Below are 26,270 nucleotides of genomic sequence, written 5' to 3'. Positions count from 1 at the left end.
CTTCCTTCCTTCCTTCCTTCCTTCCTTCCTTCCTTCCTTCCTTCCTTTCTTCCTTTCTTCCTTTCTTTCTTCCTTCCTTCCTTCCTTCCTTCCTTCCTTCCTTCCTTCCTTCCTTCTTTCTTTCCTTCTTTCTTTCTTTCTTTCTTCTTTCTTTCTTTCTTTCTCTCTTTCTTTCTTTCTTTCTCTCTTTCTCTCTCTCTCTCTCTCTCTTTCTTTCTTTTCTTTTCTTTTCTTTTTTTTGCTTAGGCAATGGGGTTAAAGTGACTTGCCTAGGGTCACATAGCTAGTAAGTGTTATGTGTCTGAGGCTGGATTTGAACTCAGGTCCTCCTGAATCCAGGGCCAGTGCTCTATCCACTGCACCACCTAGCTGCCCCCAGTACTCAATTTCTTCATTATTACTTTTATTGCCACATTGCTGAATAAGCAGTGTGGGAAAAGTCACATAAACTTTGTTGACATGCTGCTCTGGAATCTTTCTGTTCAACACTTATCAATCCCCTAATTTTACTTTATATGGTGACTATCTTCCCTTGTCTTCAAGGCCTAAACCCACCCCCACACTTACCTGATCTCCTACTTTATTGAGAAGACCTTAGTGTCCCATATTCTCTTGTCCCTATCCCAGAACTTCTCAACACATTTATCCGTTGCTTCCTTTCTCTCCTCTCTTTTCTCAAGAGGTCCTACACTTGGCAAATCTAATTCCATCTACCCAGCCTTTTTTAATCCTCACTTGTCTTTCATATTTTTTAATCTCTCCTTCTTCATGGGTCCTTTCTCAGAAGTCTATTACTCAGTTTCTTCCTTACCACTCATTTAAAAAAAAACAAAAATTTTTAATTGATTCTACCACTTGAGCTACAATACCCATCTCTCAATTTCATTTCACGGTCAAAATTCTTGAAAATTGTGTTTGTATGTGTGTGAAGTAATTATGATGTAAAGACAAAAGGCATCAAACTAACTTTTTAGAAGAAAGTAGTCTGTCTTGTAGCATTGCTATCTTACTATTCAATTTAACCTTTTATCATCATCTCTACCTTAATATGACAACTGAAATACCTTTCTCAAAGGTACTAAATCCAGGAAATTTTTTTCAGCTCATTCTTAACCTGTAGCATCTGGCATTTGGGTGGGATACCCTGTATCTCTAATCCAAACTTCTCTTCTGACCTCCAGATCCACATTTTCTTCCAGACTTCTCACCCAATACTGAAAACTCACCATTTCCAAAATGGAATTTAACCTGCTTTTTTCCCTTGATTTCTATAAATGGCACCACTCTTATTTAGTCCTCCATATGGAAACCGTGGTCCTAGCTTTGACCATTCACTCTCCCTCACCTCTACTAAAAGTAATGAATTGCCAAGTTATAGCTATTCTCCACATTTCTTGAAATCATCATCTCTTTCCTATCTCTATAGCCACAACTTTAAAAAGGCTTCATTACCATAACTTGATTATAATAGTCTTTCAGACTCTACTCCAGACCATTACTAATTCATCCTTTATACTACTGCTGGATAAACTTCATAGATATGATTATGTTAATTCTCTGCTCAGTCCTCCATTAGCTCCCTACCAGTTACTATATAAAGTCCAAACTCCTTAGGCTGGCATTCAAGAAACCTGGTGTCATACTAACTTTTGAGTCTTGTTCAACAATATTCTCTACCAAATATTCTTGTGCTCCAGCCAAACTAAACCATCTACTATCCCCCATACATCATATATTCTTCCAGTTCTATGTCTTTCTTCATTATACTTAGAATGCACACCAGTCTTCTTTTTGCTTGTTGAAACTCTAGAGTTCCTTCGAGAAGCCAATTTAAATATCACCTTCTCATGAATCCTTTCTTGATCCCACAGTAAGAAATGTCTTTCTTTCTCTAGTCTTCATATAGAACTTTTGAGGTACTTATCTCATGCACCTGGTCTGAATCTGTGATTTCTCTAGTGAGGAAAATTCCTAGGCTCATGCAATTTGTCAATTATTCTTCCACATCTGATCTTAGAGAATTACCCAAGGCAATGAAAGCTTAAATGATTTTTCCAGTGTCAAAGAGCCAGTATGTATCATAAAAACATTTCATTTTTTGTTATAGTTATGTATAGTGAGAGACAGTGTAGTACAGTGAGGTGGAATTGCAGTCAGGAAGACCTGGTTCAAATTCCACTTTTGGAAGTTTCCATTTCTTCATCTATAAAATGTGGTGCTTACTTCATTGGGTTTTAATGAGGATTGAATAAGTTAATAAATGTACAATTATGTGCAAACCCTAAAATGTTATGAAAATGTCAGTGACTTTGTAAATGACATAAACTTCTATGTTGTAAACTCCAAGATCCAGTGCCCTTACCATCACTTAATGTCTGTTGACCTGAGTTTAACTGAATGTGATTCAGAAAAGATAGTGGAAAACTATAAGAGACATTTCTTATCAGGACAGGATCATGACAGCTCAGAGTTCCAACCCAGAGTAGCTCTGAAAGACCTTGGATTCCATCTTCCAATCTGCCTCCACCCCATTCTTCACTTATATCCGTGTTGTGGGAGACCTCCTCCAAGGAGTCATTGAATTTTTTTTATACACAACTAAATTTTTCTTCTACACTAAAATGACTATTTAGCAGGTCAAGCAGCTGGAATTAGAGGGTGACTGGGTCAATCCTTACCTAAGTCCTCTAAATTTAGCTGGCCCCCAGACCATGCTGTAACCCATCTATCCATTCATAAAGACTCCCCCACCCACTCTGGTTTTTACCTATTACTGGGGGAAAAATAATCAAATCAATATAAATCATTATGATTGGTAAGTGCAAAGCAATCTCTTGCCCTATGGCTCTACTTAAAATCCCATGACTGTCTGGACCTTCCCTTGTTATCATTTTCCAATATATGCTGTAATCCTCTAGTAAAAAGTTAGATACTTTAGAGCAAGTACTATTTCACTTTTATATTTCTATCCCCAGTTCCTCACAATTCCTGACACATAGTAGGTAATTAATTTTGTTGCTTGAGTAAAACCAGGTTAGTATGCTAAGAATAAAGGAAAAAAGGAGGATCTACAAGTCCATCATATCTCAAATGATATTAGATACAGTAGTTCAAGATTTAAAAAAAGATAAATGTGTATAATAGTAGTCAGTTAGCAATATTGAGTACCCATTGGCATGGAACACTGCTCTAATTAGATAGGATTAAACCCTCACAAAGGGGAGTATGTTTTATTCCATTCAATGGCCAGAGCATTGGCCTAAACCTAGCCAATCATCTCATAAATCTCATCACATCCATCTTCACTAGTAGGTGTACGGAGAAAGTCTCAGATATGGGTAGACCAAAATTAATGCAAAAATGCCACGGGGAAAAAGAATAAAGAGTTTTTCTAGAAAACCTTTGATTTTCTAATCCCAGGTTGGTCAAAAGTATGCATTCTAATCAACACATCTGAGGCCCCACATTCTTCTTGTATTATAAATTCTTGATAAAAGTCAAGGATGGTAAGAAAGGAACCTGAAGTGTCAAGTTCTACCAACACCAAATCAGGTAATTAATAGTCCCAAATTAGAGAACCTTTGGAGCAAGGATGGGGTAGAGATGAGAGGGAATATCCTAATCAAAGTGCTCCAGAGTTGATTTCACTCCTCATCAGAAAGCTCTGCACTCTAGTCACTACCTCATTCCTCACCTGTACAAGTAGTTTTGGGGATCTCCTTATCCTGGGGGCCCTGGAATTCCGGGACACATGGCTCATCCTCTTCTACCCGGGAATCTGGTAGTTGCATGACCTTGGGCAATTCATTTATTCTCTCTGGGACTGGCTGGGGACCTGGATAGTCTATTAAGGAGAAGAAGGGAGGGGATATCTATTTGTCCAGCAACCTACTTAGAGGCAGCAGCCTAAACAATGCTATACCCAGGCTGAGGTGAATGGGATAATTTACCTAGGTCCCTGATGAGGACAAAGAGGGAAGGTAAAAGGAAAACATGACAGGGGCACAAGCAGACACCATTCCTGGGGGTAGGACAGTACAGATGGATATTACTTTGTAAATGAGAGGAAGGAAGAGTTTAAGACATTTCTCTCTTAATCCCATTAGTTGTATCTGTCAAAAAGGGAATGGGAAAGGTGACTATGACTGCAGAGAAATGGACTAGGTAAAACTACTGGTTACAAAGGAAACCAGATATGTTCTTTTTGACCATAAGAGCAGAAATTGGTAGTTACATCTCTGATCCTAAATCTGACTCCAGTTTGGGAAGGTACTAGGGTAGTGAGCAACTAATTTTAGAACCAATCATGAACAAATCACCTAGGTATCATGGGGAGGAAAAGGGAAGCTAGAGAGAAGTTGCTATTCACTCCCAAAGCCCCTTCAATTATTAATCCCAGGCCAGGAGAGAGCTGAACCCTTACTCATGGGGAGAGAAACTCCATAGTCCTCCTCTATGATGAATTCTCCATAGAAGCCAGTCTGAGCAGGGTCCAGAAGAGACCACTCTTCCTCAGAGAAACACAGGATCACATCCTTGAGCTGAGTCACATGGTTCTGAAACAAGATGAAACAACTACTCAGGACCCATAAGTCCAAAGATGTTGACAGATGTCAGCCCCAAGGAGAGTTAGTGCTAAAAGCAAAGGTGCCCAAATGTCATACATGTACTAGGTGAAGAGGATACTTTTACCTCTGACATTGGGTCAATCTTTGAGCAACACAGATCAACAAGATACTAAAATCCTAGCTTTCTTTATTCTTCAACCAATGTTTAACAGAAGGAACCGGAGAGAAGGAAGTGAATGAAGGACACCATCCACTGCCTGTAGTCCCACCTCTTCCTCATTCCTTTTCAATTGATTAGTAAAGCTGTGGATAATAGACTGGACTAGGAATCCCTGTGGGGTCAGAAACTAAAGCAAGGCTGGACTAAAATTCAGTCAATAGAATTTATTTATTGAGTACTAGCATCTATAGAACATATAGTCAAAATTATTTCTCATCACATTTCTTGCACATGGTGGGGGTGGGGAAGAGGGAGGTAAATAAGCATTTATGTATATTTCAATAGCACTTATGCCAGGTATAAGGAGGAGCTATATAAAACTCTAAGCACTTTACAAATATTATCTCATTTGAACCCCACAACAACCCTGTGAGGTAGTTGCTGTTATTATCCCCAAACTGAAGCTAAGTGACTTGCCCAAGGTCATACTTTTAAGTTACTAAGTATCTATCTGAGGCTGGATTTGAACTCAGGTCTTCTTGACTTCACAACCAGCAGTCTATCCACTGTGCCATCTAGAAGCCTTGATATATGATCTATATTCTACCATAATTGATATCAAAATATTCTTATGAAGTAGGCTTTCTTTGGAGACAAGGGAAAGCTTGTCTTCTTAGCCTAGATAACTCTCAGCTATTAAGTAGTACAGATTAACTTTTAGTTCTTTCCACAGGACCATGGCTATCTCCTAGAAATGACCTAAAAGCTGAGAATAAATAGTTGGAAGTGCCAGCATTTTGGTATTGTGATTTTCTTAGTTGTCTGCAATGGGGGAGGGGGGGAAGGGGGAACAAGAGAAACAGAAGGCAAGGCCAAGACCTTTCCCTTAGAGCAGAGAGGCATTAGTAAGGAATTCCTATGTCATGAATTTAGCGTAAAGTGAAGAAGAATGGGATTTTAGGTACAAAGTAGTGTAAGACCAGGCTACATTAATAAATGCAAAATGTCCAGAATGAATAACTTACAATCTTACAGGAACTCTGTTCTTGTCAGATTACATTTGATATAATACATTTAATTCAGAGTACAATATTTTAAGAAGGTCACATACAAACTGGAGCATATTCAAAGGCGGTTTGCCAAGATGGGACCTGAAAGATTTGTAAGGCTTATTGTATATAAAAGCATATTTTGTTCTGCTTTACCTAAAAGAAAAGCATGAGGAGTAATAAAAAATTACAAAGAGGAAAAATTCAGTTTAATGAGAGGGGAAAATTAATAACAATGAGAGCTGCCCTAAAGTGGAATGTGTTGCCTCATGAAGCAATGACTTCTCCACCTCTGGAGATCTCCAAGTAGAGGCTTGATGGTCCCTTATCAGACATTATAGAGAAAGAATTCTTGTCCAGATTATCAGTTAAACTTGATAATTTTAAGGATTCTTTCAGCTCTTGTAACAGAGCTAGAATGATCCTTACAAATCCAACTGACTATTTTTTATAGTTAAGGATGAGGCTCAAAGAAATGAAGTTACTTGTTTAAGGTCATATAGCTAGTTAGCAGCAAAGCCATGACTAGAACACGGACCTGCTTCCCAATTAGATGCATTTCCCTAAGGAAGAGAGCAATATTAACTCACCTGAGACAGATGGAGTGAGATCACTTTTTCCTGGTCTTCAGAGCTCCCTTCCTCAGGAAATAAAGGAACTTGGGAAACAGGGGGTACTGAAATCAGAAAAAGAATAAATCAGAACAACATACTCCAAAATGTAGCCTATCACCAGATAATTAGGTACCCCTGCTTCTCCTGCTAAAATTATCTTTTTTCTCTCTTTCCCACCATTCATTTTAGTTGTAGACGTAGGTCAGAAAACTAACATAAGTCGATCAAAGACAAGAGAGCACAATTTCAGGGGACCAAAAGAGAATATTCAGGTAATTATCTAAACCAGGACTTAACAAGTACAATATGATTAAATGGGACAACCAGATTCACCCTAGCAAAATCATTAAGTATGCAGAATTTGTTTTTGGTATCTTACCACTGAGGGAGCTTGGCATAAGGAAATGAGTGCTGGACTAGAAGTTAGGAGACCTGAATTCAAATCCCCCTTCAAATATTTAGTAGCTTTATAATCTCTAGGTGAATTTCTTTCTCAAATACTTTCTCAATACTTTCTCAAAGCCTTGGTTTCCTCATCTATAAAATAGGGGTAATACGTAAAATATCTATCTCACAGGATTATGAGGGAAATTCCTTTTAAAGTTCAAAGTGCTATAGAAATGCACTATGGTACTGTTCTCCCCCTTTTCAATTCATTAAATAATCATGCTGCATTTATTATGTGCAGCATATGTGACACATATTATTATGTATCAGATACTGAGCATTACAAAGATGAAAAATTATGCAGTCCTGCATTCAAGAAGTTGATAGGCCGGAAGGGAGATGAGTAATGAACAAAAGTAACTACAAGTCAGAATGTGTTAAATATAAAGGAGAGATCAAATAGTCATGAGAAACTAAGGAAGTGAAGGATCTTTTCTAGTTAGGGGAAAGGCTTCATGGGACAAGTAGCATTTGAGCTGGGCCTTAGAGGAGGAAAATGATTTTGTTTACTTCACTTACTTTTCCCAACATATCCCTCCTCCTCCCAGAGAGCCATCCCTTAAACAAAGAAGAAAAAAGAAAAAAAGTTCAGATAATTAACCAACACATTCAAAATGTCTAGACACATGCAGTGCTCTAAATTCATTCAGTCCCCCCTAACCCTCCCCCCCCCACACATATACAGAATATTTGAAAAGAAACAGGTACAAAGGGAATCTACACAAATGAATGGAAGTAGAATAGAGAAAACACAAGAATGCAGGTAGTTACAGACTCAAAGACTATCAAAACTGGAAAGGACCTTAAAAGTCAACTAGTACAAATCATTTATTTTGCAGATAAGAAAACTTAATATCCATAGAGAAAAACTGACTTGTCCAAGTCACACAAGTGAGAAGCAGAGAAGAGATTCAAATAGTCTTTTGAAAGGCCAACGGTTCTCTGTTTGAACTGTAAACTTTAGTAAGGAGAATAATGTGACAAAATGCTGGAGAAGTAAGTTGAAGAAAGACTATGTTGTACCTTAAATGTTAGGTCAGACAAAGTAGCTTGAACTGTGGTTGGTAGGGAAAGGGAAGCCAGTGACTTTTAGGCAGGGAAACAGTATGATTTGATTTAAGGTTACTTTAAAAGCAGTGTGCAGGAAAGAATGTAGAAGGAAAGAGTGGAGGCAATGAAAACAGGTTATTATAATATACAGTTGATAAATGATGAGGCCCTGAACTAGAGGGATGGCAGTAGAAGGGGCAGTAGAAAGAGGGACAGATGCTCCCTTTCAGAGGTATAATTGAAGGTATTTGGCAACTAATTGGATGTGGGAGCCAAAAGATAGGGAAGAATTCTTGTGTTACAAGTGATTTTTTCTATACTGCTCTAAGCTGTAATTAATTTCTGCTAAAACAAGCACTATATGGTACAGTAAGAAAAACACTGGCTCCCTTTGGCTCTGGCATCAAAGAATTTGAATTCAGATCCCACTTCTGTTGTTTACCAACTGTATGACCTCAGGTAAGACTAAACTCAGAGGCTCAATTTTCTCATCTCTAAAATGGGAAGGTTGAACTATATGGCCTTTGAGGTTATTTACTAAATAGATGATAATTATTAAGGAATTAACTATTGATTTAAAGTATTACCAGGCTCTCCTCTGCCCACTTGGACTTGTGCATTTATAAGAGGACTCCAAAAAAGAAAAAGGCTTGAGGGATCAGAAAATGAACCCTAAACTAGAAGTCAGAATACCTGAAAATTCTATTCCTAGCTCTGCCACCAACTGCATGACTATCAATGAAATTCAACAAACATTTATTGAGTGTCTACTTTACACAAATTGCTGCCCTCAAGGACCTTACCTAGTTTGGGGTGGGTGGGGAGGGGAATGGTGAGATGTTTATCACATACATAATTAGGTAGGTAAACAAGAGTATAACAAAGCTGGTATAACAAAGGGGGTAAAAAAGCACTAGCAGATAACTGGGAGGATCCAAGAAGATTTCACGGAGGAGGTGACAGACAGAGCTGAGCCTTTAGGGAAGATAAGAATTCAGAGAGGTGACATTAAGAAAGCAACAAATTTCCATGAGAAAAGGCAGCTAGGTGGTGCAATGGATAGAGTGCAGAGTCTGGAGTCAGGAAGACCAGACTCAAACCTTTCTTCATAAACTACTTAGCTGTGTGACCTTGTGCAAGTCACTTGACCTCTGTGATTCCATTTTCTCATCTTTAAAATGGTATAATAATCATACTTCCTTCACAGGATTTTTTTGAGGATAAAATGAGTTAACATACTTAAATAGCTATATAAATATTATTATTATTATTCTAAACCTGAGTAAAGGCTTATGCAAATGGAGGAAGGCAAGAGATGCTGGGTTTGGGGAGCACCTGGCAAGCTAATTTACCTGGAAGAAATAATTCATAAAGGGAAGTAATATGAAAAACGCAAGAAAAATGAGTTATTTTCATATTATAGAAGGTATTAAATGCCAGGTTGAGGAGTTTACGTTTTTTTTCCTAGAGGTAAAAGGGAGCTTCTCTAGTTTTGAGTAACAAAGTAACATAGCCAGAATTGAAATGAGACACAGTTCTTCCCTTCAAGAAATGTACAAAACAGTAGCGAAATAAGAATTTACAAATATAATCATAATACAAGTAAGAATGAGATAAGTATACACATGGGAAAGGTCAAACAAAAAGGCATGAAACATTTAAGGGAAGAGAGATGACTTCTAGCTGGAGGTATCAAAGAAGATCTCATAGAGAAAATTGCATCACAAACTACATATTTCTTCCACATGTTGCAAATATTTGAACACATCTAAAGTGCTGTTAGTGTAATATATATTGGATTGCATTTATCCCTTCCACATTCCCCTCTGCTGTTTTTATGTATTGCAGGTCGGCATAAGAAATTAAATGGGAATTTTGGAGAGTTTACAGAATCTACAGATGACATGTGAAGGCCAGCAGATGACACAGAGCCTATGACCAAATACTTAACCCAAATTTTACGATAAGATACTGTAAATACCCCATAAAAGAAGAAAAATAAAAAATTTCAGACTTCTTCTCTGGTATGAAGGGAGGGCCAAAAATTTTTACACAGATTTTCCCGATCACAAGGGCACTGTGCCCATCACCCACATGATGTGAATGGGATAACTGTATTTCTCTCTTTAACCCTTTACGGAGACATTATCTTATAATCTATGAAAGGTCTGGGACTCCTCTTGGTACCAACAAATGATCAATGTAGCAAACACACCAAGACAGAAGTGCTTAGGTAATTTTTAAAAAAAATATCTATCTGTACATATATTTTAGATATAAACTGCACAGTCACTTGGGTCCAGCATCTAACAGAAGAATGAACTGGATTGCCTTTAAGAAACTGAATAGCTTTTAATGACCACAAGCTTCTACCACAAACAATGGCCCACTGCTTTAATAATATTCTTCTGGAGTATCATGGGATACCAGGCTCTAAATGATTAAAAAGCCAGGGCCATCCAAAGAGCAACAGAGAAGAACAGAGTAAGAATGAAGAGGTTATAACAAAGCGTCAACTAAAGTATTACACAGAAGTAGCATAAAGGATGCCAAAAGTGAGATGTCTGATAAGAAGTGGGCAAGTCATTTGGCAAGAGCAAAGGACAACTTAAACAGGGCCAATGTGCTCTTCTAGGATCCAAGCAACATCAAAACCTCTTGAGGAAAACTCCTAGCATGGACTCCCATGGAAGATTTATGGGAAATAATGAACTGTAGCACAAGAGATAGGTTGCCTATCCATCATCATGGATAAAGTACTTATATCAATGAGATCGCATATCATTCAAGCACATAAGTATAATGTTTCATAAGAAATTCCTATCAGATAGGCCAGCTCTGCAATGTCAGCAATGTAAACCTCTTTTATCAAATTTCTTTTGTATCCCAATCAATTTTACTTGATCTATGTGTGCTGTATTGAATATATCAATGTGGCACCATATAATTGGCAAAGTGTTTTTACATTCATTACCTCATTTGATCATGAGAACAATGCTGTAAGGTAAGTTTGAGCATGCATTATTAAACTTATTTTACAGCTAAGGAAAAAGGTTCAATGAGTCAAAGTGACTTCAAGGTCACACTGCTAGAGTGGGAGAGATGGTCTCCTAGCTCCTAATGCAGTGTTTCTTTTTTATGCTATATCTAGTTGCCTTCTAAATCTAAAGTAGGGGGGAAGAGAAAGTCAGGTAAATTAAATCGGTATTAGTTGAATTACAGAAAGATTCTATTTTCAAAAGAATTCTTTTAAATTCCTTGGTATTTTGCTCTGGCCTTCCCATATATAGCAGAACATATTTCCAGGTCATTAAATGTTCTGTATTTATAAAGAGTAAAGTGAAATATGAAAGCCAAATGGACAGAAATATGGATAAATCTATTCTAAAATTATAATAAGGTAATAGGAAAATAGGTCTGATTTATAGTATTCTGAAGAACATAGAAAGCAGGATGCTAGTAGTAAGTAGAAACCCTGACATTCCCAAACAAGCTCCATTCAGGGAATCACAGAATAGAAAAGATCTCACATATCATTTCACTCAATCCCCTCACTTTAAAAAGGGAGTAATTGAGGCCCAGAAAGGTGAAATAACTTGCTCAAAGTTAGAAACAGAATAGGAAGCTAAACTTAGATTTCCTGCCCCCAGTCCTGTGCCCCTTCCACTGCATCACACTACCATCTCCTTACCTGATTCTTTTGTGAATGGAGGCCCTTCATCAGTGTCCCTGTTGAGTTGCTCTGCTGATCTTAGGTTTGGGTTTCCTAGCCCTTCTTCTTGGGATGGAGGATGGCAGACCCGCCTCTTTGTCAAGCTGTTTGAGGGCTCTGATGCTGCCACAGGGGATGCTGTGTCTGATAAGAGTCTTTCCTGTTCTGGCCCCCGAACTAGGACAGGGGAACCATCACCATCATCAATCACCACAGGATCCTCAGAGAGCTGGAGCTAAAATTCCAGAGAGGAAATCTCAGGAACAAACTCGAGGGACAGTGTAGTTCTGTAAAGGGCTACACAAATTCACCAGCCCTTTTCACTCTATTCCTTTCTCTAAGTGTTTTCCCAATCAAGTCCATCGCTAACATATCTCCTGATCCAGAGGCCCACTTCCTTCCCATAGCTCAAACAACTTACGTGATCTTATCTCCTCTAGGTAGTAATCATGATTAATAGCTAAGATTTATATAGTACTTACTATGTGTCAGGCACTGCACTTTACAATCATTATCTCATTTGTTCCAGGGAGTCTTCTTGAATTGCTCAAGAGAAGTAAGTGGCTTGCTCCACCACTAACTACCTATTTGGTCACTGAACATCTGACCTCTTCAGTTACTAACCCAAATTTGCTTGTTCCTTTTGCTTCTTTGTCCTTTCATTAAACCCAAGTATCATAAAGATCACGGAATCTTAATTACAGAATAATTTAAGTGCCCACAATACTATTTAGAACAATCAAAGAGGAAAGAAGTCAAAGCAAGGACCTGTTCCCTCTTTAATGCCTCCCCTTTCACACAGACACTGAAAGTCCTATATTTCTGAGTCTATGACAAGACTGTCTTCAAGAATTCCAATGCCTTCCTCCCCACTCCAGTCTCTAGTCCTCTTTAACACAAAATCAGTCAACATTACTGTGATAAGAGTGGAAACTTTACCTTATGCCCAACATCTTTTAAAAAAAAAATCATGTCTTCTATTCTTTCAATTCTCTATTGTTCTCTTTCCCTCCCTCCCTCCCCTCACCCTTTTTCCTTCTTCTGAGTATGTTACAGACTTATACTACTTGCAGAATCCTTTTTCCCCAAGCACCTCTCCTCACCCACTGCCATGGTCTCCCAGGCTCTGTCTCCAAATCCTCCACCACAACCACTGCCTGCTCACTGCTTTCTGGCTCCTGGGCTCGCACCCAATTCTGGATCTTTCCAGGCAGGATGGTCAGGAACTGCTCCAGCACTAGGAGCTCTAGAATTTGCTCCTTGGTATGTTGCTCTGGCCTTAGCCAACCCCAGCAGAGTTCCCGAAGCCGTCTTAGAGCCTCTCTGGGACCAGCAGCTTCCTGGTAGCGGAAACGTCGGAACAGCCTTCGGAAGGATTCAGGGCCAGGGGGTTCTGCCTGTGGGGTAGGGTCCTGCCCTCGGGGGTTCCTCATTTTAATGGGTTCCTCTCGTTCCTTTGGGGCTAAGACTCTGGGGCAAAGGGCTGTAGGCATGATAAACTTTGAAGATGGATGAGCAGAGGCAGACAGAAACCCTGCTTCCAGGCAAAAATCACTGGCTTCAATGTTTAGGTCCTTTGTGTTTATTTCAGAGGAATAGGATGGTAAAACTGGTTCACAGGAGTGATGGGGAATGTGATACAATGTGAAGGATGAATACAAATTGCCGATGCTCAGATGTGAGACAGAGGATGGCAGTTTCACCTACCTCTAAAGGCATTTGTCAGTCAACAACATTTAGAAAGAAAGTTGTTCTGTTTACTGAGTACCACACTAGGAAGTAGGTGGGAGAGGAATCCAGAAGAAATATATTCAAGTCTTGATGTAATACTGTCCCTGAAGTCCATGTCACAAAACTATGTTGCAGGTGGAATAATGTTGTAATGATATCTTTGGTGTACTTCAAATAATAATAAATCCTCTTAGATCCTAAAATGCATTTACCATTATACTTGATTCTGTATTATATCAGGTAGTGTTATTCCAAGGTTGTCGGAGACTGGAAATTTGACCTCGATGAATTTACAAATAGAAATAGAGCTAGAGGGGAAAAAAAGGTGTAAAGTCTCAAAAACACTTAAAATAATAATCAATCACTAAATAAATATCAACAAACCAGTAAGCATTCAAGTATTTATTATGTGCCAGTAACTGAGGATACAAAGATTGCACTAGCCCTTGAGGAGCTTGTGTGTTAAGAAAGAAGACTGGATTTGGGATTAAGGCAAAAATAATAGTTCACAGATTATAAATCTAGGAAAATGTAAATATTTTAGTCCAAGCCCCTTGCTTTACAGATGACAAACTGAGGCCTAGAAAAGTTAATCTGCCCAAGGTAACACAGGTAGTAGTAAGTAGCAGAAGATAAATTCTAAACCAAACCTTCTGTCTACAAATCTAGTTCTCTTCTCCAGACTAAGCCACTTCCACTTCTCTCAATATCAGTCATTCATCTATAAGATGAAGGTAATGATATATGTACTATCTAATTCACAAAGTTTTTGCCAGGATCTAAATGAGATAATGTGAAAGTGCTTTGTAACTATAAGTATTATTTGAAGTCTTTATAAGAGTACATTACTATGTATTTTGGTAGGATCTATAGGGGATATAAAGTAACAGGAACTGTTTCCAAACATCAAGGAAATTATAATTAAACTGATTCAAGGAGTACACATATCAAAAAGCTAAATGAAAGACTTTTTTTAAATCAAGATGATTTAACAGACAACTTAATGTACTTCACTTATAATAAAGTATTGACAGCAATAAAATAGCATTTTGAATAATCTATAATTAAGACTGATCTTACCATAAATTTGTTTGAATTAACAGTTTACCTCATTCCCTCCCCCCACCTCCACAAGGTCTTAACCTGGAATCCATGGAGTTTTAAATATTTTGATAACTGTATTTCAATAAAATTGGTTTCCTTTGCAATCCTATTTATGTTATGCATTTATAGAGTAAATGAGAAGGAGCCTGTAGGCTTCAAAAGACTTCCAATGACATAAACAAGGTTAAGGACTGCCCTGGTATTTTTGGCTGCCACCAAAGCCATATTGCCTTGTGTGCAAAATCCTAAATATCTTTTAATACTATTTTTATCTATGCCCAGAAGCTGAAGGTAAAAAAGGGCAGCCCTAGATGAGATTATTAAGCAAGTGATTCCCTTAATGGCACCTGACCAACAGCTCAATACCATCAACAAGGTTACACATTCTGCAACTTCCAATAACAACTTGCTACAGTATTGTGTTGACAGAATGGAAAGCACACTGAATTTGGAGTCTAAGAACCCAGGTTTAAATCCTGGCTATGTCACTTATGATCTATATGACTTAGACAAGTAATTTAACCTTCCTGGTCCTCAGAGTATTCAGCAGTTAAATGGGGAAGAGTGGAGAAGAAGGGGAGGAGAAGGTTTGATTTAATGACCTCTAAAGTCCCTGCCAACTTTAAATCTATGCTGCAGTGACCTCATAGTCAGAAACTCTTATTCTCCTCTATATTACACTCCTCATATGCTTTACAGTCAAACTGGCACCATTCCCTACAAAAAAAAAGATCCTTCCCGATCTCCCCAGGGAGTATTACTTTCACAATCCCCAAATTATTTTGTTATCTGTTTATGCCTATACATAAGGGCAGCTAGGTGGCGCAGTGGATGGAACACCAGGCCTGGAGTCAGGAAAACATGAGTTCAAATCCAGCCTCAGACACTAGCTATATAACCCTGGGCAAGTCAGTTAACCCTGTTTGTCTCAGTTTCCTCATCTATAAAATGAACTGGAGAAGGAAATGGCAAACGACTCTAGATATCTTTGCCAAGAAAACCCCCAACTGGGTCACGAAGTACATAATTGAACAACTTTTGTGCACACGTTCCTGACCTGAAGGCAGGTGAATTTCTTTTTTTTTTTAAAATTCTGGTTTTGTATCCCCAACTCCTAGAATAGTGTCTGAATTTGTCTAATTTGAATTCTACTGCAGTAGAAATAAAGAGCAGCTGCTTACCACAATATAAAGATAATCCTTTCTTATATTTCATTTTTGCAAAGGCCCTCTTAAAAAAACTTAAAAACTTACCTTTTGAATCCAGACTCAAAAAGTGGATGGGCCTGGTTCTTCTTCCCACCCATAACCGTGGGAGAGATTACCCCTTTCCCCTCTCCGCCCAATATCGGACATCCCCCATCAGAAGTAAAGGAAAGAAGGAAAATGCAAGGGAATGGTGGCATAACAAGAGGCAGGGAAAGGGGTAGGAAGGTCCAGGAAAAGCATTTATCGACTTAAGAAAGAAAGGAGGGAAGAAGAGAAAGTAAAATAAAGGATGGTAATTAGTGGAAGAAAGAGAAGGGAAAAGGAAAAGGGGGAAGAGGAAGAAGTGGAAAGAGGGAAAGAAGATGGATAAGGAACAGAAAAAGAAGAACAAGGGAGAAAAAAGGAAAGCAGTAGATGATGTTCAGTAGGGAGAAAATAAAGTAGGCTTATCAGAAGGAGAGAAAAAAAGGGTAGAAGGAAAAAATTGAAGAAATTTAGAAAAAGTGAAGACGAGGAGGAAAAGGACGGGGGCGGAGAGAGAAGCAAGGAGCCAATCTAAGAAAGGGGAAAGAAAGTAGGGGGAAGAGGAAGGGGAGAAAACTTATGGAAGAGAGAAAGAAGATGGGGGAAAGAAAAAGTAAGTCTGGGAGACGATGGAGTGGCAGGAGGGAGAAAGAGCGGGAGGGAGGTGGAAGGAAAAGCAAAGATGGGATATCAGTTTCCCAACGAAGTCTCTCCAAACCTTGGTCTCTTTCTTGTTCCTCTGCAGTTTGGGAGATTTCGCGGTTGCCCCGACTCACCTCCTAGCCCCGGGTCCCCATCTCAGAGTCGAATCCACTGAGCCGTGTGCACCGAGCCCCGGTGGATGGAAAGGACAGAGTGAGCCCTCCAGTTCCCTCCCTAGGGACACTTCCTGCTCCTCTCTAGGACCTTGGAGGTTTCAGCATCTCAGTGGTTTTCCTCTACGCCACCCTATTCCTCACACATGGTATGTGTTGGGGGTAAGGGGGAGGGAATGACATTTGAAACCCCCCAGCCCACTGCGTACAATGACGCTGGTACCTCCCGTTCCATCAGGTTCACACTACAATCTCGTCTCCCTGAATTCCAAGGCAGATCAATTCCTTCAGCCAGCTTTCTACTCCTGGAAGACTGGGGTGAGGGGACGTGATAAATATCTTAATTTTCTTGCAGACAGAACAGTCGAGTCTACATTATGCACTCCCAAACTTTACAACCCGGGATATGGAACAGTATCAGAGGAGAGATACAATCCTCACTGTCTAGGCGGATTAGAGCAAAAGAAACGACAAATTTGCGCAATCTGCACAGGTCAATGAAGCAGAGACCTAAGAAAATTTCCAGAAGAGGTATGTGCATTACAGCAAGTAAAGGATCTGAAGGGATCGAAGGAAGATTCTCTCCACCCCCAGCCTAGTCTTTTTCAAATTTCTTATAGTGGGGGAGGGGCAGAGGTGTACGTGAAAGGGAAAAGATCTGATTGTAGAGGGGGGAAACTGTGGAAAGGAGGAATGGAGTGGAGAGAATGGCCAAACTTCACTCCAGAATCCACGGGAAGTGAATGAGACACGTTTCTCCAGTTCTTTGTTCCTCCGATACCTCTAGATCTACTGTACCTGCACTCCACCACAACCCTGCTCCCCAAGAGGAGGCAACAGAGCAGTCCTCTAGCTAGGTTACCCTCCATTGCTCCCAGGAAGAAGCCACCCCCACAACAGTATGAATGGAGGAACTGATGAGGGGTGGGGCAAGTCCAACAAGTGAGAAAAAATAAGTCTCTGCCAGTTACACAGATTTCTTTTCCTTAGCTCACCCTGGTCCCCACCAAAAAAGAGTAATTAATCGCTGGTCAAGTTTTCTCCCAGGTTTCTGGTACAGAGGGGGTGAGAGTTTGTTTTTGCAGCCTTGTGTATGCAAATAAGATTCCAGCACAATCCACAGGGAGCTCTGTAGCCCAGGCTTCAGGATACTACATAGATTTTAGCTATTTTTCATAGATGGCCAAATTCTCCAAATTGAAAAGCTCCATTCTAGGTCCTTCAGAAACTGGAAGCCACAGATTTTCTTATCTTATCAACTAGCAGATGAAGAAATGTAGCTATGTGTGACTCACTGGAACCATTCCAGACAAAGTAATCAGCTCTGGAATCCCCTTACTAGAATTTCTAATTCAATTGGCCTCCTTCTATGGAAACATAAACTTTCTCAATGAAAGCTTTCTCAGTTCAGTTAAATACTAATTAAGTGCCTACTATGTAATGTTAGGTGTTACGGATGCAAAGATAAATCTGCCTCAAGGAATCTAACAGAGAGGATGTAGTAGATGTCCCAAGTGTGGTAGACAGGGTTGTTGTGAAGGTCACAGTGGTTGTTGTTCATCCTTTGTTCTGGAAGAGGACCAAAGACATCAAGAGGGTGACTCCTGACTTGCTTATGAATTGAATATGAGTGAGGTAGAGATATGCAAAGTCATAAGCCATACTCTCTGCTCGTCATCGAAGTCAATGAGATAATGAAGGTAAAACCCTCTGTAAACCTTGAAACCCAACATAAATTTCATTCTTATTAATATTATTTAAGAGGGCTGAGGACAGGAAGAGGAGGGTTCAGGGAAAAGGTCGAGTTCCCACCTGAGATAGGCCTTAGAATTTCCAACAGGTGGAGATATATAGTGAGTATACCATAAGTTACTGATGAACTTCATCCAACTATAGTTTACACTTCGTAACTTCTCAACACAGGGTATCTATTTAGAGTTGGAAGGAACTCCCTTCTTTTGAAGATGAGGCAGAGAGAAGTTAATTAATTTATTGAAAGACATATAGACTATGGTAGAACAAGTGGGGATTTGTTTTAGGCACTAAAATTTAGAGGTGCACTGCTTCATCCCCAGTGAGAAGTCACAATTTGTCTCTTGCACTATTTGGTGTATCATATGTAAAAACAGCCAAAATATCAAGGTCATAGCTATTTCCCAAGCCATTTGTCTAATGGGGACAAGACTTTCTCTTTCTTGGCCCTAACTTCTTGGGCTCTGAATACTTAAATCAATTTTCACTATTTCACAGCTGTAGTAGCAGGATAAAAAAAAAATCTGTTTGCACATAAGTTTCACAACAAAAGCATTTTGCAGGCAAACTTAAGTGTCAATAGGAATAATATCTACATAGTGAGTATATACCCAAAAGATAATCCAAAGTTTACATTCCAATTTACCTTATCAAGTGTGTCCAGAATGGGAGCAATTAAAGGTACAAAAATAATTATCATTATAAAACATTTTGCCTCAACTCCTAGAAAGCCCTAGACAAGGTACCAGTCTGAAAAACAACAAAAAAACATTCCTTTCTATTCCCAACATCTCACAAACTTCAGTGTCAGCAATCTTCCAAAGAAATGGAAGAAAGGGGAAATGAGATGCTAAAGAAATTTGAAGTAATGGGATGGGGAGCTGGGGAGCTGAGGATATGGGTCACAAACTAGCTGTACAATATTATCCCTACATCTACATTATCCTCCACCCTTCCTCAGGGTTCCTACCCCACCCAAAAAGCTAGGACTTCCTGTACAGAGTTTAGGGCAGGGATTCTTAATCTTTTTTTTTTTTTTTGTCTTGGACTTGTTTGGAGTCTCAAAAAAAATTGTCAAATGCATAAAGTAAAATATATAGGATCAAAAAGGAAATCAATTCTATTGAAATAACAGCTATCAAAATTTTTTTTAATTCTTTGGACCCTAGGTTAAGGACCCTAGGTCTAGATAATGCTCATCACTTCTGCCACTTCCTCTTCAATTGGTAGGAAACTATCATTGTGGACTGGGCTATTGCGATGGCACAGAACCTGGGTTTGGGCTGCTCCTTCCTAGGTGTGACTGCATTCAATCTTGACTGGTAGCATAATGAATATGAAGGTTTTTGAGATCTTGCAAAAATGAACTCCTTTCTCACTCCTTTTCACCCTATATCCCCTTTAGCTCTATAGTAAATAGGATTTGAACCCTAGTCCTCTGAGTCCAGTGCTCTTTGTTATATACTCAGTAATACATATTTTATTATTTTGCACATACTATTGTATTTTTATACTTACTTCACAGGATTGATGTGAAAAAAAAGTATTTTGTGAACTTCTGCTTTTTATACCTTCTCTCTTTATGACCTCATAAGCTTCTACAGGTCCAGTGGTTATCACATCTATGCATATAACATATGCAGATCCATATATCCAACCTCTGTCTCTCTCCTGAACTCTAGTACCCCATCTCCAACTGCCTCATGAATTTCCAAATGGAACCTCCACATATTTAAAACAGAATTCATCTTTTCCCCTCTCTTCTCTCAAATCCACACCTCTTTTTTTTTTAAATTCTTCTTTATTTCATATCTAATCAGTTACTTTTGTTGATTCTACGTTCTCAACATCTTTGGAACTTGTCCTCTTCTCCACACTTTCACAAACATCACCCTAGCTCAAATCTCTGTCACCTCTTGCCTGTGACCTCTTATTGGTCTGTCAAGTGTCTCTTCTCTCTAAATCATACCACAGAACTGCTAGTACTAGAAGCTGTGGGCAACTCATTCAACATTCAACAAGCATTTATTAAGAGCTTACTATATGCCAAGCTAGGTGTGGATAATAAAAAAAATAAAAGCTATTCAGCCTCTGCCCTCATAAGGCTTACCTGAGAACTAGTATGGTATACCATGACTGATAGTACTCAGATACTGACCACATCATTCCCCTGATCAAGAAGTTAGGATAAAATACAAACTTTTGTTTGGCATTTAAAACCCCTCATAATCTAGTTCTAGCATGTCTTTCCTAGCTTATTACAAATTACTCCCCTTCATGTACTCTGGCTTCCAGTCAAACAGATCTACTCATTGTTCCCTAAATTCAGCATTCTTTCTCTTGCTTCACTGTCTTTGTACAGGCTGTCGACAATTCTCGGGACTAGATTTCAACTTCATTGGTGTGCCTCATAAAATCCCTAACTTTTTTCAAAGTTGAGTTCACTGGCCATGTCCTTCAAAAAGATTTTCCCAATTCTCCTTCCGAAGTTGCTTGTGTCCCCCTCCCAATTGTATGTATTTTGTATATACCTTGTAGATATTTTGTCCTTACTTATATATGTACACATTATTTTTCCAATAGGATTAGTCAGTCAATAAATATTTATTAAGTGCCTTCCAGGTGCCAGGCACTATGCTATGTCTGGGGGAAAACTGTGTCTGCTCTCAAGGAGCTTACAATCTAATGGAGAAACACCATACAAACAACTATGTACAAATACTGGAAAATTGGAGATTATCAACAAAGGAAAGGCATTAGTAGTAAGGGAGGATTGGGGAAAGCTTACTATTAAAGATAGGATTTTATCTGGGACTTGAAGGAAGCCAGGGAAGCCAAGAAGCAGAAATGAGGAGGGAGAGAATTCTAGAATTCCAGGCATGGGGGACATCCAGCGAAAATGCCTGGGAGAAAAAAGAGGAAATGTCTTATTTGAGGAAGAGCAAGGAGGTCACTAGCACTTAAAGGGAAGAGTATTGGGGGGCATGTAATATGAAAAATCATAATTCCCTTCTAAGGTATAAGAAGATTGTAAAGGTTGGGGGTGGGGAGGTTACAAAGGGCAACAAACACCAAACAAGAATTTATATTTGACCCTGAAGGTGACAGGGAGTCACTGGAATTTGTATATGTGTGTGTATTGGGGGGGGTTTGGGGGGGAGGGGGTAGGAAGGTTTGACGTGGTCAGACCTGCACTTTAGGAAGATCAGTCTGACAGTTGAGTGGAAGAGGAGTGGGGAGAGACTTGTGACAGAGAGATCAACCAGCTATTGCAATAATCCATATGTGAGGTAATCAGAGGAGAAGAGGCATATTCGAGAGATGTACAAAGGCCTAAGGAAGATTTGATATGGGAGGTGAGGGAAAATGAAAACTCACAAACAAGCACCTAGTACAAGGTTTTCAGACTGGGTGACTTGGGAGGACAGTAACAGTAATGAAGACATTAGGAAGAAGAGAATGCATGAGGATGTTTGTGGGCAGTTGGCAAGAAGCTATTTAAAGCTAGAGAAGGCCTCAGAGGTCATCTAATCCCCGTCATTTTTCAGTTGAGTAAACTGAGGTCCAGAGGGGTTAAATACCTTAACTAAGTTCACCCATGTCCACTCTTTCCACACTGGCTCTCAGGTAATTTCTGTGAGGGCTGAGACTATTTAGTTTTTATTTTTATATTATCATCACCTAGTGTAGTGCTTGGCACATAGTAAGCTCTTAATAAACACTTGTTGAATGTTGAGTGAGTTGCCCACAGTAGCTAAATCAAAGTTCTACCCACAACAGATGCTCAGTAGCTACTTATTGGCTAGGAGACTTCCACAGATGAGACCCCTATCGCAACTCTTATTTTTTTTCCTTAATTTTCTGATATCTCTATCTTATAGGTTTATAATATTTGAATTGTGGACTGTCTGTCCATCTCCCATGGCACTAGCTAAAAGGGCTGGCTGCAAACTAAATTCCTTAGACAAAAAAAAAAATTAGAGGGGTAGTAGAACTAATTTCACTGAAATCATATTCCTCTGGGTATTAATAAATACATTATCTCCTCCTTACAGAATCATAGAGTTGGAGATGATCTCAAAAGCATGTTAGTACAATCTACATCTGAACAAGAACCCCCTTTGCAACATGTCTCACAAATATAAATTTTGTTTCAGAAGAAACTTTCTATCTTAACTAGAGCAGAGGTATGCTGAAGTCGCAAGGAAGAATTCTATTTATATGATCATCAGGTAGCTAGCAGAATACTTCTTACTGCCAAAATAGGGCTAACAATTCACTTACAATTGTTCTCCATTTTCTAAACCAGAGTTGCATGCAGCACAGATATATCCATCCCATGAGGGCTATCTATGGGGTTAATAAATACATAGGCCAGGCCTAATGGTTAAGCATGAATAGAAAGACATAAGGAAGAGGAAGATTGGGAGAAGGTAAGAAATGATACCCCAAGGTCCCCCAACTCAAGCATTCTGTGATCTTGTGGTTCAGTTCCTCTGAATTGAAGCCCCAAATCACACTGCAGTTAAATAGGTCAGACCTGATAGTATTCAATCAGTTATTCAATCAATAATCATTTAGTAAGCCTACTATGCGCCAGGCACAGTGCTAAGCTCTGGGGATACAGAGACAAAAGTTAAATGGTCCCTGCCCTCAAGGAGTTGAGTTCTATTTGGGGGAGAGAATACGTACCTTTAAGTATATAAAGAATATATACTAGATGAATACAAGGTAGTTTGGGGAGGCAGAACATTAGTATTTGTGGGGATCAAGAAACACTGCATAAAAAGTGTTGATTGAGCTAGATTTTGAAGGAAACTAGGGATACTGAGAGGCAGAAGGAGGGAAAGCATTCCAGAAATGCTGGACCATGCATTAGGCAAAAGAGAATAATGTATAAAACTGGAAATGCAGGAAAGGCCCAAGTTATATGCAACTTTGTATGTTTATATTTGATCCTAGAGATAATAGGGCCACTGGAGTTTATTGACTGGAGGAGTGACAAGTTTAGGCTTTCACCTGAGGAAAATCACTTTGGCAGGAAGATGGATTGGAATGGGGAGTAACTTGAGGCAGCAAGACCAAAAAAGAGGTTACTGCAATGCTGTAAGTAATAAGGGCTTGAACTAAGGTAGAACCTCTGTTAGTGGAGAAAAAGGGACCTATGAGAAAGATGTTAACATAGAAATAATAAGATTTTGCTTCTGATTGCATATGTGAGGTAAGGGAAATGGCATGAAGGCAACCTTGTTTCAGAAATAATAATTACTGACTTCTTACATAGAAATTTTCCTCATGTTATGTTAACCATGAGAGAACAAAAATAAGAAAGGGGGATGAAAAGAAAAAGAAAAGGAGGGCAAATTGGGGAAGGGTAGGAAGACAAGAGATAAAAAGGAGAAACAGGTACAAATGTCTGAGTTAAGACCATCAACAACTAACTTGCTCCTTGGTGGAAGAAACTGAAGATTTAAACATCATGTTAGATCTTAGAACAGACTTTATAATGCATTACAAAAGCAGCTTTGTGCAGTGGAAAGACTTGGATTAAGTCCTAATTTTTTTTGATCTCTCACTGAGGAACGAAATTCTCAATCTAGCACTTTTTCCAGTTACCCTGATGCAGTTCTATCCATTTCAGGTTTTGTTTCCTAAACTGCTCCATTCACCAAGCAGCAAGCTGAGCATGCAACAGAAGGGTGCAGAGGCCCATTCTTCCCACTTCCCTTAGTAAAGCAACAAGCATGATCATGCATGGTCAAAAGTCTCCTTTCTGTCCTCAGCAATTCAACAAACATCCAAGACAGAGTCATAATCAGGAATTCCATCATTTGAAGTAGATGCATGTGTGGGTGGGAAGAGTCTTTTGTATATGATTGAGAGAAAATGGGAAAGAAGTCATGAGTATTGGGAAGGATGTAGAGCCAGGTCAGTGTACAAAGAAGACAAAGGTCATAGAAATTTTTGAGCCAAGTAATGAACTTACATGATCTGTGGATCCATAGATAACAGCAGCAAATGATCAGTGTTTATTTTCTGCATATTTTATATTTATTTATATGTATACCTGTTATTTCCCCCGATGAAATGCAAGTTCCTTGAGGGCAAGGGATCTTTTTTTGGGGGGGGGGAAGGAGGGTCTTTGTAGAGATAGTACCTGGCATAAAGTAGGTACTTAATAAATGCTTGTTGACTGATTGACCTAACAACATCTTTAAAGGTGGTTGCTAGGTAATGGTGAGACGATGTTTAAAAGAGTATTGATATGCCAACTCATCCTCCTCCTAGGAGGAAGGAGTGAGCCTTGGAGAGAATTTAAAGGCATCTGATGTTTACAAGAGTAGGCTAAGTTTCAGGAGATGCCGACCTTACGAATGTTAGGGGAACCAGGATAAAAATTTCTCGAGTCGGAAGGGCCATTAGAGGTGAACCAATCCACCCCCACCACACACACACACTTTCACATATGATGAAACAGAGGCCCACCGAAAAGGGATTTGTCTAAGGCCACAGGACTAAGGGAGGGTCAGGCTTTCGGTCGTCCGATTGTCCATCTTGCCACCGCACCACCATAAAGGAAGGGGACCAAGGAGGCAGGGAAAGGCGAGGCAGAGCTGCTGAAGGCTAGCGACGAGCTTTCCGTGCTGGGAGGAGAGCGGCGGGGTGAAGCCTCCTCTGCTGCGGATCCCTGGGTCCCCAGGCCCGGCGGCCACGGAGAGGGCCGAGGGCCGGGATGGAGATGACCCGGACAGCTCCGGGCCCCGGGAGTGGCGGTCACTGGCTGGGGAGGGAAACGTGCCGAATCATCCTGGGGGATGACAGCGTGTGAGGCGGGGCCCCGGCTACTTCCGCCCGGAACCCGGCCTCTCCCCCAAACAGCGGGGCCTGCCCGGCCTCCATTTACCTCGGCGTGATGGCAGCGGGTGTGCGGCTGCAGGCCGGCCCCGCGCTCCCCCGCCTCCGGCCCCTTCTCCTCGCGGCACCCCCCGCGCGCACAGCCGGCCTGCCTCTCGCTCTTTCTTACCCTCCACCTCGGGACTGATGGGAATCTTTGGACTCAGTCTCGGGCTGCTTCACTTCGTCTCCTTTCGCTTGGCTAGGACTTGGGAAGAGCCTGGAGAAGAACTGCCGATTGGCTCCGGACGGTGACGTCACACGGGAAAAAGTTGGGACCGAAGAAACCTCTGCCCGACAGGTGGCGCAGCCCAGCCGCGTTCCTGGGCCAGGCCTGTTTTTTTTTCCCCCAAAGGAATGTGTCCCATCTGCGCGAAGGCCTCACTTTTGAAACCCCTTCTGAAGTGTCTTCAATGGGCTTTGGGATGCTTCGACCTGAAGAGGAACAGAGGCATAGACTGGACTAAGAAGGGCTTCTTGAAAAAGAGAGGGCTGTGAGGGCTTAAGATGTGCTCGGGCATTCTGCGAAGGGACTGGTGGGCAATAGGAGGAGAGAGTACGAATCAGCCAAATAGGCGCCTTGAGAACTCCAGTGTTCGCAGAGGAGACGATCCAGATCTCATTAACTCCAGGCTTGGGGAAGAAGCCTTCTGAATACGAATATTTATTTCACTGCTTCGAGAAATATTGCAGGTTCTTTACTACGTCGTTTTGGATTTCAAGCACAGATGGACAATCAGATGCTAAAAGTACAAATGCAGGGTTATCGGACAGTATTGCTCATCATTTACCATTAGATGTCTAGTTGCAATTAAGGCTGGACTTTGTGGAAAAACCATCGCGGGCCTTTAGTCTTTAGATTCGTTTCTAAAATGAATACAGTGTTGGATATAGACAAGGGATTCATTAAGCACAAGAATTCAGAGCAGGAGTGAAGCATGGTGGATAGTGCTGGATTACAATTACAATAGTGCTGAATTGGGATCCCTCCAACTCTTATCTGTGTGATCATGGTCAGGTTAATCTCAGTCCTCTGAGGCAACCAGCTGGGAAACTGGAAAGAGTACTGTTCAAATGAGTTCAAACCCTGCCTTTGGTGTTTACTACCAGTGTGACCTTGAAAGTCATGTAACATTCTTGAG

At 40.1% G+C, this 26,270-nt stretch overlaps 1 protein-coding gene across 5 annotated transcripts in view; it reads right to left on the bottom strand.

The window, feature by feature from the left end:
• Positions 1-26,241, bottom strand: part of ZNF496 (zinc finger protein 496) — a 36,789-nt gene extending 10,548 nt beyond the window's left edge. Inside the window, exons 1-7 of one of the 5 annotated variants that reach the window (XM_027843507.1) lie at positions 25,259-26,241; positions 12,704-13,639; positions 11,580-11,835; positions 7,358-7,396; positions 6,368-6,453; positions 4,424-4,556; positions 3,695-3,844 (exon numbers count right to left, since the gene is read on the bottom strand). In XM_027843507.1, the coding sequence (XP_027699308.1) occupies positions 3,695-3,844; positions 4,424-4,556; positions 6,368-6,453; positions 7,358-7,396; positions 11,580-11,835; positions 12,704-13,093 (1,054 nt within the window). In that variant the 5' untranslated portion in view covers positions 13,094-13,639; positions 25,259-26,241. Of the gene's footprint in view, positions 1-3,694; positions 3,845-4,423; positions 4,557-6,367; positions 6,454-7,357; positions 7,397-11,579; positions 11,836-12,703; positions 13,640-16,385; positions 16,508-25,258 lie in introns of those variants that run through there. The other 4 variants (XM_027843505.1, XM_027843506.1, XM_027843509.1 and 1 more) reach the window with 4 other exon arrangements.
• Positions 26,242-26,270: the final 29 nt, after the last annotated feature.

Source organism: Vombatus ursinus, unplaced genomic scaffold (genome assembly GCF_900497805.2).
Source record: "Vombatus ursinus unplaced genomic scaffold, bare-nosed wombat genome assembly UNPS02014910.1, whole genome shotgun sequence".
NCBI classification, from domain to species: domain Eukaryota; kingdom Metazoa; phylum Chordata; class Mammalia; order Diprotodontia; family Vombatidae; genus Vombatus; species Vombatus ursinus.
The sequence above is the reverse complement of the archived record's forward strand: the minus strand, read 5'-3'. Positions and strand labels throughout refer to the sequence as shown.